Here is a 16,084-nt window from a genome sequence, read left to right as displayed (position 1 = left end):
AACAGCTAATTTTAAAATTGTGAATATCAGAGGTGGTTTCAACACTCAGCAATTAAAAGGAAGAAATGATCTTATCTTGAATTCTTGGAGTGAGTCATTTCCTTTGAGGAACACTTTTTCCAGTTTTATTATAGAAATTATATGTGAATAACAATTGTTGTGTGGGCTTTCAAAGTGGTCATTAGCATGCACACATCAGTCCTCACCATAAAGTCACTTTTCCCAATGGCAAGTGCACCATAAGCAAAGTTCTACAGTTAATAACTGTAATTATTCTGATAAGCATACATTGGTTGGTAAGATACAAGTTTTGTGGAATTTTTTGCATTCATAAATTAAAGCCAAGTTGTCAAAATTGGAGGCTTTTGTTTTGGAATAATAAAAGACTATGAAGTTCTTGGCATCCAAAATTCAAAAGAACAGTTATTTTGACATGTTCATCTGCAAATTAAAAGCAAGGTTCCACATGTTATGAGAATGTTTGGTATTATCACTGCATACATTATTTATGTCATCATAATGTTCCTGATACTGTAGAAAATGCATCTGTCTGAATAAATAATTTAAGAAAATGTGAAGTGCATGCTAATAATCTTTAAGTCAAGTCAAACTTAACATTTTTTTATATTGTCAGGGTATGACATCCAGTTCAAGTGCTCCAATGGTTAATGGGCGTGTTTCCCCACTAGTGGGGATCATCCCAGGTAGTACTCCACCCACCAGACCAGTTCACAGGCATTCCCCTCATCTCTCAGGTAAATCAGAGTAATAAATTAATTTGTGTATCGAATATGAGATATAGTAAAATAATGAAAAACCCAGTTGTGATAATTTTGCAACTATATGCAAGCTGAATTCCTGTCTACACATGATTCCATTTGATCGTCAGTTTTCTTGAGACACCACTTGACAGCTCATCTCGGAGGTGTTGGTAAGCAGTGGATTTGCACATTTTTATACAGAAAATTAGACCATAAATGTACTAAAAATTTACCTCTGATGTTTAATGTACCTGTTGTTATTTATCTGATGTTGTTGCTATGAAATGTGCATTTTGTACAAGCACTTTTGATTTTCTGCAGAGTTGTGCATTCACAAACAGTGCATGTAATGGGTTAGAAAGATATCTCTCCTATGTGTGGACAGGATTGGGAGTTTTAGAATACAGTTTGTACCAGGTTTTTTGCTCTCACAAATATTATCCCTTTAGGTTAAATGACATATGCATGATAAATTAAAAAGTACACACATTTGCCTTCATAATTTTGTAGCTAGTGCAAGTTATTTGGTACTAAATTCCAAAAGCTGTGTATAAATGAATATCAGAACTTGTGTGGAGAAGTTCATTGTATGTTTTTTCTTGTGTCAAATGGGATGCATAACCCTTTCTAACTAATCAGATATGAGTGTATGTCTTTTTTTGGTCAGCACAATTTGCTCAAGTTTAAATGTTTGCTGGAAGATGGTGGATTTTGTGCTTTAAAGCAAAGTCTGATGGTTGAAAGTCATTCTCAGTATTCTGTTAAAAAATGTTTAACGATCATGTTAATTCACTTGTAAGTCAAGTCCAACTGCAGACGTGCATAATCCAAATCTGTCATTGCAAGATGCACAGGCATATCTGGGTCTTTGCATTTTTGTTTGGCATAATCTGTAGAGTTATCATAGGTATCATCAGTAAACTAAAACCATAGAGCCTGATCTCAACTTGTAGGCATGTATATATGGTAAGCAAACTGTTAGCAAAATGTTTTAGCTGCATCTTTTCCCCTTTATTAGAACCTAACTATTGCCAAATGTGTAGAATATTTGAGATGGCTGCTTACACAGATAAACTTGTGGTAAACAATTTTGTGAGGTGATGGCAAGCTGGCAGTAGAAGATAAAATAAGAGCATATCACCTTAAAAGTTGTTATGTAACTATGTAGGAGGTCGCGGGTTTGAACCCCAGCTGAATCATACTAAATACTTGTAAAAATGGTACTAGTAGCTGCCTTGCTAAGCACTCAACATTAAAATGTTAGTGTTAGGGCTGTTCAGCCTGGTGTCAGGATAATGTGACATCATGCTACATGTCTGTGGCATGAAGGACATCACTATAAACTGCCCTACTGCAGACATTGTAGCGATATGACTGAATTTATTTTAAAGCTACGTTAAAAATCCAAATCCCACACACACCATTCGATTGTTACAGGCAGTATGAAAGATGATGTAACTACCGTATGTACTATCGTATAAGTCAGCCCCCCAAATCGAATAGGTATAAATACTAAAAAGTGCATGACCAGCATATAAGCAGACCCACAACTTTGTGACATCATAAGATGCACACTGTAAGTTCTAAATGCACTTATTTAGACAAATTCATATTAACATAAATTACACGTATACTTCTCTCAGGTTGGCATCTATAATTATTTTTAAAAAATGGTATAAACTTGTTTGAAAAATAATTTAATTTTCTATTTTCTTATTGTTTCTGTCTAATTTAGATTTGTGTTTAACATGATCGAATGATGACATGAATTGAGCATTCACGAGTTGCTTTAACACTACCTCTCACATTTGACTCAATTATTGTTTTTTTATGCATTACTGCAGTGATCCCAGTATGACAACACAATGAACAAAAAAAAAATGGTTTCATTCAACACTCTCAATTATCTACTGAACATATTTACATAAAGCGCCACTGCATGTACAATGTAGGTTTAAACATACGCTGAATGAAGTACATTCCGATGAATGAATTTTCAGAAATAATGCTTAGAAAATTATGCTAATACTGTAAAAGCTGAGTTATAGTTTGCTTTGATGTAAGTGACCTTACACTATATCTGTCAACTCTCATGCTGGGAGGAATAAAACAAATTCCAATTTTTAGGGTCGTTCCGCGCCATCCTCCAGATTTCATAATATATCCCGCTTTTTTCAGACAACTCCTGGCTATTATATTAGGTCTTCAATTTTCATTTATCCTTAAAAAGAAAAGTCCTACATAAATAGATATATTGTATGCAATCCATGAAAGCCATTTTCTGTTGTATCACCAGTGAATATTATTGTGATGAAATAATTACTTTACTAGAAAGAATTTGCTTCTTCAGTAAACAGAATGTTAAGTTTAAACCTTTTACATGTAAACTTGGATTTATTTTCCCTCTACAAGAATACAAAAATCATAAAAATTAACCACAACAAAAAATAAACTACAACAATAAAATTGTTGACAGTAAATTTCAATCCCAATAATGATCACAATGAATGCTGCAACTCCATATGCTATAGCGCCATTCCCACCAAAGACACTTTCACGAGTGAACACCTTGCATTTTTATTCCATATATACGAACGTTAATTACCATCATTAAATTAAAAGGAATGAATGAAAATACATAACACGCAGCATATGTGTCTTCAAAAAACGAATTCAGAATACATATGTGTTATAGTAAACAATACAAAATGCCACATGAGTTGACAATAAGGAAATAAGGTCATATATATGATGGGATAATAGTTCTAACATGTACTGTACCATGAGGCTGCCTATTTAGGTACCTTTAGTTCAACAAAATTGGTAATACTTTATTTGCAAATCAATTGCTGGTGCTTGCATAACACACAGTAGTGTAGAACATGGTTTTGATGAGGGCCAGTAGTTTTCACAAAATAGTTGTATTGATAAGGATTAAGTTTTAAACAGGCTTTCTTGCTTGTTTATTAAAGACTAACCTTTAGCCATTGTGCATTTTAGCCACAGCTGATCAGAATATGAAAATAGGGCACATCCTGGGGGAAACTAAGGCACGTCACAGGGAGAAACCACGCGTCCTTTGCAAATTTTGCCCTTAGTAGACCCGGAGGATTGATCAATATTTAGTGAAAACAAGGCTTTAAAAATGCCACAAAGAACCTCCCGATTTTAGGTCCCAATCTATCTTTTTAGTCCGTCTCTCTATTTGGCTTTTGAAAAGTTGACAGTGTGCCTTATACCCCATTTTACAAAACATTGGTAATCGTGTATAATATTATGGAATAAAAGGGCAATTACACATCAGTGTACTGGTATAGTTGCCTGTTGCAATTCACTCTTAACACAAGCCAGTTTCTGTACGAGAAAGCTTGCCAGTAGCTTCTCGTGGGTCAGTGGTTCTTCCCAAGGTTTTCCCGGGTTCTTCCTCCACCATTAATACTGGCTGCCATTTATAGCCTATCATGTGCTCAAAAATGGCATTAAACCCTACAACAGTGACAAGCCAGTTTCAGGGTTTTAATGATTAACTGCCTGTATTGCTGTCGGAAAGTGAAAGACAAATCAGGCCATCTATCAACAAAAGAGATGCTGAAACATCATTGTGTGGAAAGTTATGTTGTTCAGCCAAAACACAAAACTAAAGTAGATTGATGATGATCTTTGTTGATTATAATGAGAATTATAGCCATTATTATTACCACTCTTTGTGAACAAGTAAGTTATGCTGGTTTCGTGCCTTGTATAATTAAACATGCGTACCTTTTCATAAACATTACCTCAGCTTGTACAGTCGCTTATGTCATTGAAAATAAGTAACTTGTGAGTGTGTGATTCAATGTAAATGGAACAGCTATTAAGAACTAGCTGAAATGTTATCTGGAAGAATGCAATTTGGTAAAAACAATGAATAAAGCAAAATCTGCATCTAATATGATTAGGAATAAATAAGGATTTAAGTGATGCTATGCATGCTTTACACTGTAAGTACTGTACATTATAGTTCAGCCTGGTCTCCCGGCTATTTACCTTTATTTAATTTTTGTGTTGGAGAAATAAGAAAATATACATATGCAAAATAATAACAAAATTGATCACAGTACTTTATAACAGTTAATTAAGTGCCAGGACACTGAAAATGATTTTTTTGCATGCATATGTCTTAGGACATGGGATGTTTTTTACATGCATATGTCTTAGGACACTGGATTTTTTTTCCATGTCCCAAGATTTACAGCCATTACAGTAGTCAACGAAAAGACTTAGAAATTGTCAAGTTTAGACAATGTCCTGCAGATAAGCTGACCCTCCTTCTTCCAGGGCTTTATTTTTCCCCAAATTGTTCGGCTTATACATGAGTATATATGGTATTCATGCCAGTTCTTGCCATTGTTACAGGCAGTATGCCAGATTTTGTAACTATACATGCCAGGCCTTGCCATTGTTACAGGCAGTATATCAGATTATGTAACTATACGTGCCAGGCCTTGCCATTGTTACAGGCAGTATGCCAGATTATATAACTATACATGCCAGTCCTTGCCATTGTTACAGGCAGTATGCCAGATTATGTAACTATACGTGCCAGTCCTTGCCATTGTTACAGGCAGTATGCCAGATTATGTAACTATACATGCCAGTCCGTGCCATTGTTACAGGCAGTATGCCAGATTATGTAACTATATGTGCCAGTCCTTGCCATTGTTACAGGCAGTATGCCAGATTATGTAACTATACATGCCAGGCCTTGCCATTGTTACAGACAGTATGCCAGATTATGTAACTATACGTGCCAGTCCTTGCCATTGTTACAGGCAGTATGCCAGATTATGTAACTATACGTGCCAGTCCTTGCCATTGTTACAGGCAGTATGCCAGATTATGTAACTATACGTGCCAGTCCTTGCCATTGTTACAGGCAGTATGCCAGATTATGTAACTATACGTGCCAGTCCTTGCCATTGTTACAGGCAGTATGCCAGATTATGTAACTATACATGCCAGGCCTTGCCATTGTTCTCGTCTGAATCTTGCCCACCTAGTTTGGGTCAGACGCCATAGTGCATCTCTGCACAAGATGCTTTATCATATGACCTTGGCATGGGATAGTTATTCATGTGTTGATATGCTTTTGAACAAACACCAATCAGTCAGTCAGTAATTTTTTTTAAGGATTGTTTAATACAGCAGGTATATCTATTTATTCTGCACAGTTGGCAGGTCATTTGTCTCCCCATAGAAATGTCATGAAAGTCTGAATGTTTCCATTTGATGATGTCATTGAGTGTCATTTCACTAACCCATTTTGATTTGTCATGTTTGAAAGTATTTACTGCTATTTCTTGTTTGGAAATGCTGATTAACTATGTTGGTTTATAGTTTGCGGTGCAGTCATTTCATTTGTATTAATATTCATTTATAATCGTGGTTTATTCAGTATTTTTCAGAATATTAAATTTTTATCATATGTTAAGAAATCTTGAGCGGAAAAAAATCTTGGGTTTAAATTTGGTTTAATTAGTTTAATTAATAGAGACTTAAAAGGTAAACAGGGTTCCCACATTACTGGGAAATTCGGAGAAAAAAGTCTGGAGGAAGAATAGATTTGTTCCATGGGGAAAGCCCTTAAGTTTCACATAGAGTTGGGTGGAGTAAAAGTTTGGAATTGTAATCTGCCTCTCAGGGCTTGTGTTTTGTATGACGCAGGAGAGCTGTAAACAGCTCAAATATTTATGGCGTCATTTACAGCAAATCTACAAGCAACAAGCCATTGAGCAGCATAGGGTTTGGAATACACGTTTGTGCAACTGTACTAATGGTAAAAGGGGCCCCCAAGTGGTCTAAAGCACTCTCCGTTATGGATCACTGCCATCTCACCTCTGTCTGTATAAGTTCGAGTCTCAGATTCGGCCAATGTGGGTATGTGAGAAAGCTTGCCAGTAGCGTCTTGAGGGTCGGTGGTTCTTACTGGGGATTTCCCGGGTTCTTCCTCTGCCATTAATACTGGCCGCCATGTATAGCCTATCGTGTGCTGAAAAATGGCATTAAACCCTACCACAACAACAACTAATGGTAAATAAGGGTCTACATGTACTTTATAAACTTTTCAATTGAGCATAATGTTTACCATCTCACCTGTTTCAAATACCAAACTTTCAAATACTTTTCCTGCTTTACATTAGCAGTTTATATTTTTTTACACCTTAATGAAAACTGGTCAAACTTGCGGAAAAAATTCAGCTGCCTTACTGAGATGGTCTCATCATGGTTGGCAGGTCTGAGTTCACACTTCGAACGCTGTGTTGGGTACTGTCATGAATAGTAACCTTTGACAATCCCAACTCATCTTTGCAGTGAATTTTACTCTCAGGCCATGCTAAATACATAGAAATTTACTGTTATGGTAATTTTCAATGCAGAACCTTGATAATTAACAATTTATCTTCGACAGGAGGATTATATTGAAAGTAGCTGTTAGGGCACCAACCAGACATAAGCAGCACTAAGGAAAACCACAAGTCCTCTTGTCTTGACCTTTGTAAAAATTGGATGTGCTAATGAAAACTTATTTGTCCCTGGACCAAGTAGATGGAGATTCACACATCAAAGATAACAAGCTTTGAAGCTTAGCATCGATTAAGATCTAGCATACATCAGTTATCCATTACTTTCTGCAAATTTTGCCTGCTTGTCTAAACTTAATGAAAAAAGCTTGCTTTGCTTTTTACATCCAGCACCCAGTGCAAAATTTGATCCTGCAATGGATTGAGATGATCAGAATATTTTGTTCAAAGTGGAGACAGCAGGTTAAAACCCTTCTATCATGAATCATTCATTCAGTGCAAGTTTTTTTTTTATAAAGTAATGTTGTGGCAAGTGTGCTGTGTTGAGTAGAGTGAGATCATGGAAGACTATCTGTTGCAACTCAAAGAGGAGTGTATGGAGAGAAACAAATTCCCCAAGATCTGCATTAGTGGATTTTAAAAGAAATGTCCTTTTTATATAAAGGTGTGTAATTTTTAAGGGCTTCTTCTCAAAATTTAAAACCTGTTTTACAAAGGCTTTTTTTTAAATACATCCATATATAATGAAACAGAGTAAAGTTAACAGTTATATTAAATATAGTTAAACAGAGTAACATTAACAGTTATATTAAATATTAACAGTTATATTAAATATATTTAAACAGAGTAACGTTAACAGTTATATTAAATATAGTTAAACAGAGTAACGTTAACAGTTATATTAAATATAATTAAACAGAGTAACATTAACAGTTATATTAAATATTAACAGTTATATTAAATATATTTAAACAGAGTAACGTTAACAGTTATATTAAATATAGTTAAACAGAGTAACATTAACAGTTATATTAAATATAATTAAACAGAGTAACATTAACAGTTTTATTAAATATAATTAAACAGAGTAACGTTAACAGTTTTATTCTGTAAATTGAAATGAGTTACATGCATATTTTACAAATTTTAATAGCTGTTCTTGTTTCTAGTAGTTCTTGCTAGTGATAAATCCTGTGATTTTGTACATGGTTATCAAATTGAAAATGTTATGGTTCAGTTTCAAGTTAGAAATACTTTTTGACAGAATGTTTTCAAAGCCAAAATGTTTTTTGATCAAATTCATAAGTTTACCTTGAAAATATTCATCCAGGAAGAAAAGAAGTGGAAAAGATCTGGAGATGTTTGTTTCAAAAAGTGTGGGAGTAACAAATATTGCATCAAGGCTTGAAAATTCTTGCATTTCACATTTTCTGGTTTCACATGTATCTGATTATTTATGATTTATCATTTAGCTGATTAAAGTATACTTGCAAATTGATACAAAACTGAGTCTGTTTAGTTTGGTAAGTATAAATTATCCATCATTTTTAGGTCTTGACTGTTTATCACCTATAGCCCGGTCCCCAACCCCACCTTTGCAGGGAATTTCCCCTGGCCCCCATTCGATGGCTATGCTGGTGCAGCAGGCTCGAATGATGTCACCATATGCGAGGGGTGGTGGTTTTCGGGGACCGATAGGTACGTTATTGTGTGAAAGCCTTTTTTTAGCTTAACACTGCATGCAGTTCTCTAGCTTTTGCTGCCCTGGTTTATTTATGTTTTAGCTGTATTGGTTATAGACCAAAAGAACTTATGGGATGGCCTTTTGTCTGTCAGTTAACACAAGTCACTACTTCTCCAAAATTATTGTAGGATTGCCATGAGACTTTATATACATTCTTCCTTTGGCCTAGTTAATGAAAATGATGTCCCTTGAATATTCAGTATGACCACAGTAGCAGTCATCTTGAAAATCTTGTCATCTTCTTAAGAGATTTACATATCAAGATCAGGTTTTCACCAAAAGTCTTCTTATGCTGTCTAGTTGGTTCTAAATTAAAATTGACAACCAGTATTGCCACCACAGCAGCCATCCTGAAAGTCTTATTATTGCTTCTCCTGAATCAAAAGTCATACTGACGTTGCGTTTTCACATCTTGAAAATTTTACACTTGTCTTCCTGAATGGATAGATACATAAACATGGGATTTTCACTAAAGGAGTTTGTATTATGTCCAGTTGGTCCTCAATGAAAATGGTACTTATCTGAGTCCAGTATGGCCACAGGAGTTTGACAATCTTGTAACTCTTTCTGAATGATAAGTATTATTGCCATGGGGTTTTCACCAGAAGACCTAATATGGTATCTAGTTGGTCCTGAATGAAAAGAGTGCTGTTTGCACATCCAATATATCCACCCCATGATGGCCACCTAGAAAATCTTGTCACAGAGCCTCCAGATTTGATGGTCAGATCAACACTAGTTTGTTTTTTTATACTAATGACTTCGTATGATGTCTGCTTGGTCCTAAATAAAACTGGTGCTGCTCAGATATCTAATATGTCTCACACAGTGTCCATCTTGAAATTCTTGTTATCTCTGCTCCTGAATAAAGTGACATATTGGTTTGGGATTTTCACTGAAAGATTCTTTGTCATGTAAAGTTGGTTGTAAATGAAAATGGTGCCAAAATGGCTGAATCCCAAGATGATTTATCCACAGATGGTGATGTTTTTTGGGCATATACCAGCTGATGATAGTGGTGATGATAAATTTTACAATTTTGATGAATATCAGATTAGTGGAGCTGGGGAAAGTGTAATGCCTGTGGGTGATTTTTGAACACAAAACTGATTTTTAATACGAGTCTGATGTAGATGATTGTCAAAAACAGATGGCATGCCAGTCGACCCACCCTATACAGCGGTATTTCAAGATTAAATGTAGAAAAGGAGACAATACCTTGGAGCTGTGGAAAAATATACATAACAACCATACAGAACAGTTTCCATATTGTTCAAGGAGGTTAAACTACCTTTGCATATGCTGCTTTGGACAGCAGACTTTAAAAGGGTATTCTCAGCACAATATTCATGCACATATAAGAAATGCATCAAGCTCAGAAACTATCAACAGATTAATTCTTATACAACTGGAGGACACATCTTTTGAGGAGTTTGACTTTAGTACAGCTCTAACAGAGTAGCACAGGAAAAGAAAGCTGGATTTTTAAGTGTTAGGTAAATAGTGGACTTTAGCCGTTTCTTTCCCTCCCCCCACCCCCATTTTTTTTTCCCTGCTCCCCCAGATTTACATGACAAGAGTGGGGTGAGCTCCCCCCCATTTAGATAAAATCCAAGCAGCATCTCTGCAGCTATGCCCATGGCCATCTTGAAAATGTTATCATTACTCCACTTGTCAACATGGTTTCCAGTAAAAAGTTTCTTGTGATGTCTAATTGGTGCTCAGTGAAAATAGTGCCATTATGACATCTAGTGCAGCTACCTATTCAGCCATCTTGAAAAAACTTGTTAATTGCTATTCCTGCTAATTGGAAATTCATGTCAACATAGGGTTTTCACCAGATGACTAATTATGATGTCTGCTTGGCCTGCAAAAAACTATGCCAATCTGATCTCAGATGTGACCTCTATGGCAGCCATCTTGAAAATCTTCTAATTGCTACTTCTACTCCTAAAAAATGGGAAGTCATATTGACAAGGTGTTTTCTCCAGAAGATTTATTTTGGTATTGGTTCTAAATGAAAATGAAGTCAGTTGTGATGGCTGGTATGGTTACCATGGCAGCCATTTTGAAAATCTTTGTTATCAGTTCCCCTCCAGAATTGAAGGTCATATCGACATAGGGTTTTCATCAAAGGCATCTTTTGATAATCTGTTAGTCTTAAATGAAAATAATGCCCATTCAGGCATAGCTCAAGAATTATTGAACATTTTCATGCAATTTGGTATGAACTTTATCTTACAGACGTATAGATACATTTCATGGGTTTTGTCTGGTCTGATGCAGTTTGATTTGAATATTGTCTCGTACACCTAGATGTGACTTATACGAGTTTGTTGCTATTGCTCCATTTTGGACAAGAGTATGAATCTTTTAGATCAATTTATGTTGCTTGTATTAAGGAGTCCTTTAAGTCACTGCATTTTAAACATTCTGCATCATCATCATTTAGAGCGGTCATGATGTGTGAATGATCATTTTGTTATAACTTTGGTTTCCCAGCACAGGCTTCACTTTTCAATGCCCTCAGGATAGGTTTAGTTTACTTTGGTATTTTATGGCATGCCTTGCCCAGGAATTCAGCACAATAACCAACCAAGGATGATCTTGAGGTAGGATTGAAGGCTGCACCTATTTGGTTTTGAGTCAGGTTTTCTACTGAGTCATCAAGCTCCTGCCTCAGTTATTCAGCTCTTATGACATACAGGAGGGCCCTTTGGCCCTATTCTATGTTCTTGAGCCCATATAGGGTTAGGCCTTAAGGAGCAAATTGTAGCAAGCAGGGCCCTTTACAAGGCACCCATTATAAAATGCTTTTTGTTCAATGAGAAAACCTATAAATTTCAAAACTTTGAGTATTACAGAGTGTTTTGGAAGTGTTAGCATGTGTTTTCCATGTGGAGATTATTAGCAGCACTTGATAACTTTTCTTGACAAAGTATGCCTAAGCATGAAAGGAAATTACTATCCCAAAATGACATTTGCTTGACAAAGTAAGCCTAAGCATGAATGGAAATTACACTGGACAACAAATTTTTACAAAAGTCATGTTACTGAAATAAAATTAGTCAATTCTTATCAATTTTTATGTGCTGAACACGAATATGACAGTCAAATTGCAAAATTGGCTCTAGTTTTTTTGTAATCTGCAAGAAATTAATGTTTACATAACGAAATGCATTCCAATAGTAAAAGGTCAACTGTAATAGCCTACCTATAAAAAATCAAGTCATTGACTACATCTTAGATTTCTTCGCCTGTCTCTTGTACAGCTGTTCGGGAGCATCTCTGAGGAGTGTCGAGCAGTAGTCAGCCAGCATTGTAGTGGACCATTTTCCCTGGTATCTTTGTTCCATTGTTGCGATATCTTGATGAAAACGTTCGCCGTGTTCATCACTAACAATACCACAGTTGCTAGGAAAGAAATCCAAATGGGAATGAAGGAAGTGAATCTTTAGAGACATATTGCAGCCAAGTTTCTTATACTTCATCAACATGTCTTCTACTAGTTCCTTATAGTTTTCTGCCCTAACATTTCCGAGGAAGTTTGTAGAAACTAGGCGAAAAGCATTCCATGCTTGTTTCGCGTCACCTTCCAGCAAGTTGTTGAACCGGTCATCTTTGAAAAGCTCTCGAATCTGAGGACCCACAAAAACTCCCTCTTTAATCTTTGCTTCGCTGAGTCGAGGGAATTTTTCATGCAGGTATCGGAATGCTGGCAAAGTCCGGTCAATGGCTTTCACGAAGTTCTTCATCAAACCTAGTTTGATGTGAAGGGGTGGTAGCAAGATTTTCTGAGCCTCAACCAGAGCTGGGTGTTGGATATTCTTCTGTCCAATGGCTACATTCTGCCTGTGAGTCCATTCCTTCCTCATGTAGTGCATTTCCATTGCTCGGCTATCCCACTCGCATAAGAAACACATGTATTTTGTATATCCTTGCTGCAGTCCCATTAAAAGGGCAACTACCTTCAAATCACCACAGAGGTGCCAGCTGTACTTGTTATACTCAATGGAATTCAGTAGCTGCCTTAAGTTATCGTATGTCTCTTTCATGTGGACAGCATACGCTACTGGAATAGATGGAAGAATGTTTCCATTGTGCAAAAGCACAGCCTTGAGACTCAGTTTCGAAGAGTCCACAAATAGTCTCCATTCTTGTGGGTCATGAGTGATTTTTAAAGCATTCATGAGGCCCTCAATATCGGAACAGAATATCAGATTACTTTCCTTTCTGAAGAAAGGCTCCAATTGCTGGTGGCGCTTTCGATATGCAGTAATTGTGACATCTTCTTCTAGAAGATTCCATTGTTGGAGTCTTGATCCTAGCAATTCTGCCTTGTTCTTTGATAAGTCCAAATCACGAATCAGGTCATTTAGTTCTTCCTGTGTTATTCTGTGTGGGGTTGATGATGCACCACAGTGAAAATCTGGATCACTGCATGCTGATGGACCAGGAGAAGAACAGGTCGACTCACCTTTGTCTTCGTCAGATGAATCAAGAGAATATTCTGCTGGAGGTTCTGGAATAGGAAGTCCCTCACCATGTGGAACTGGTCTCAATGCAGACGGAATGTTTGGGTAGACTATTCTCGACTTCTTTCGCTTCGTTATTCCGCCGGAAAGAGGAGGAACCAAGCAGAAGTAACAGTCATTTAGGTGGTTGCTTGGCTCTCTCCACACCATTGGGACTGCAAACGGCATTGATGACCTTTTGCAATTCAACCACTGTGAAAGCTGTGTTGTACATGTAGCACAGCATATATGCGGAGCCCAAGGCTTGTCTTGGTCACCAACCTTGCATCCGAAGTAAAGATGATATGCCTTCTTCACTTGAGAATTGATACTTTTCTTCTGGTTGGCAAATGTCACTTCCCCACAAATATAGCAAAAATTGTCCGCGGTATTAACACACTTTCGAGGCATTACTGTTCTTTATTGTACGTAAATGGATAAAATAATAAGTTTTATGTAACAGTAGCTTGAACTGTCTCGCACAACGTCTAAAATATTTTAAATGCTGAACCTATCTGATTGGGCTTTATATAGTACACTGCTTACGTCAGCTTCAGCAGCCGCCTGGCATTAGTATAATAGGCCTACACATGTATAGTACACTGCTGACGTCAACTTACTTCAGCAGCCGCATGGCATTAGTATTGCATTGCATCAGAAAATGATGCAATCAACTGTGGATGATGTGAGCATGATGGTATTATGCAATGTTACATCATTATTCCGGATGTTGCTGCAGTCCTACTGGAGAAATTTACACAGTGAAACATAGAAAATGAGGTATATGAATATCTTCAAAACGAGAGCCAATACAAATTTTTCACGGTTATATTCGTGTTCGGCACACCAAAATACTACAGATTAGGGCCTTTTCAAGTCAGTAATGATTTCACTGTTGACCAGTGTTACTATCCCATAATGACCTTTGCTTGACAAAGTATGCCTAAACATGAAAGGAAATTACTATCCCAAAATGACCTTTGCTTGACAAAGTATGCCTAAGCATGAATGGAAATTACTATCCCATAATGACCTTTGCTTTACGAAGTATGCCTAAACATGAAAGGAAATTACGATCCATTAATGACCTTTGCTTGACAAAGTATGCCTAAGCATGAATGGAAATTACTATCCCATAATGACCTTTACTTTACGAAGTATGCCTAAACATGAAAGGAAATTATGATCCCTTAATGACCTTTGCTTGACAAAGTATGCCTAAGCATGAATGGAAATTATTATCCCATAATGACCTTTGCTTTACGAAGTATGCCTAAACATGAAAGGAAATTACGATCCCATAATGACCTTTGCTTGACAAAGTATGCCAAAGCATGAATGGAAATTACTATCCCATAATGACCTTTGCTTGACAAAGTATGCCAAAGCATGAATGGAAATTACTATCCCATAATGACCTTTGCTTGACTAAGTATGTCTAAGCATGAATGGAAATTACTATCCCATTATGACCTTTGCTTGACAAAGTATGCTTAAGCGTGAATGGAAATTACTATCGTCATTATAAGCTTTGCTTGATGTAGTATGTCTAAGAATGAGTGGAAATTATTATACCATTATGAGCTTTACTGGACTAAGTTTTGCTAATCATTAATGAAAATTATAATCATATAATGACCTTTACTTGACTATGTCTAAGCATGAATGGAAATTACAATCGTATAATGACCTTTGCTTGACTATGTGTAAACATGAATGGAAATTACTATCCCATAATGACCTTTGCTTGACTATGTATGTCTAAACATGAAAGGAAATTACTATCCCATTATGAGCTTTGTTTAAATAATGCACTGTTTCATGCTTGTCTGGCACATTCACACCTACATGTTTGATCTGTTTTAACATGGCTTCACATTCATGCACATTTTTTTATCTCCATATAGATTTTAATAATTAAGGTAAGCTGGGTGGCTGCTGGGGAGTTGAAGTTTTTTTTAAGTGTCATAACTTTCAGCTTTCAATTAATAAGTATATAGAATATTCATTTTATGAAAGGTTATGTAATTTTAAACATAATCAGTAATAATCTAACCCATTTTTATATTGCTTCCTCCATGGGACAGATTTTGTTATAGCGTAATTAGTCTGTCCATACAGCAAAATAACTTGATGGCAGGCATATAATGTGTCATTCATGGTACTACATTTAGCCACCCTTCTCTCCTTGATCTTTGCAACCCTAAGAAATTCTGCATGTATACTTGGACAACACTTACAGAAACAAATGTTACTCTCCTGCATTTGCTTGTATAATGTTGTTTTGTACATTCAGATTTTATGAAATTCAGCATGTCCATTTTAATGAGGCATTTTACTGACTAGTCTAAGTGTCATATCTAAATTATCAATTCCAAAAGTCACACTGTTACTGTAATTATGTAGTATACACGTATTTCATAGTTAATACCCAATATTATATGAAATATATTGAACATTATAACTTAGGTTGATATATATGCATTTTTGCAGTTAGTTACATAATGAAATTTTGCACATTTTTGCAAATCAGCTTGTTGGTAACTCGGATTCAGTATTTAATGTTAATGTTAATGACTGATGATACTTTAGAAAATGGACATTGAAGATGTCTTGCACATAATGACCATGGCAATCTTTTTAATAGCAATGTAATGTGTCATGTAGGAATAAATCATGGATGATACAAATATCCATTTTAAATAGCAGTGCGTCATGTAAGAA

The 16,084-nt window shown here is 36.1% G+C and overlaps 1 protein-coding gene across 2 annotated transcripts in view; it reads left to right on the top strand.

The window, feature by feature from the left end:
* Nucleotides 1–16,084, top strand: part of LOC149799038 (protein PAT1 homolog 1-like) — an 82,991-nt gene that overhangs the window by 16,840 nt on the left and 50,067 nt on the right. Inside the window, exons 8-9 of one of the 2 annotated variants that reach the window (XM_089957998.1) lie at nt 635–755; nt 8,654–8,800. In XM_089957998.1, coding sequence (XP_089814124.1) covers nt 635–755; nt 8,654–8,800 — 268 coding nt within the window. The remainder of the gene's footprint in view (nt 1–634; nt 756–8,653; nt 8,801–16,084) is intronic. The other variant, XM_089957999.1, reaches the window with a different exon arrangement.

The sequence above is a fragment of the Sinohyriopsis cumingii genome, chromosome 5 (genome assembly GCF_028554795.1).
Source record: "Sinohyriopsis cumingii isolate HCF-2022 chromosome 5, ASM2855479v2, whole genome shotgun sequence".
In the NCBI taxonomy this organism is placed as follows: domain Eukaryota; kingdom Metazoa; phylum Mollusca; class Bivalvia; order Unionida; family Unionidae; genus Sinohyriopsis; species Sinohyriopsis cumingii.
This window is presented reverse-complemented; position numbering and strand designations above follow the sequence as displayed.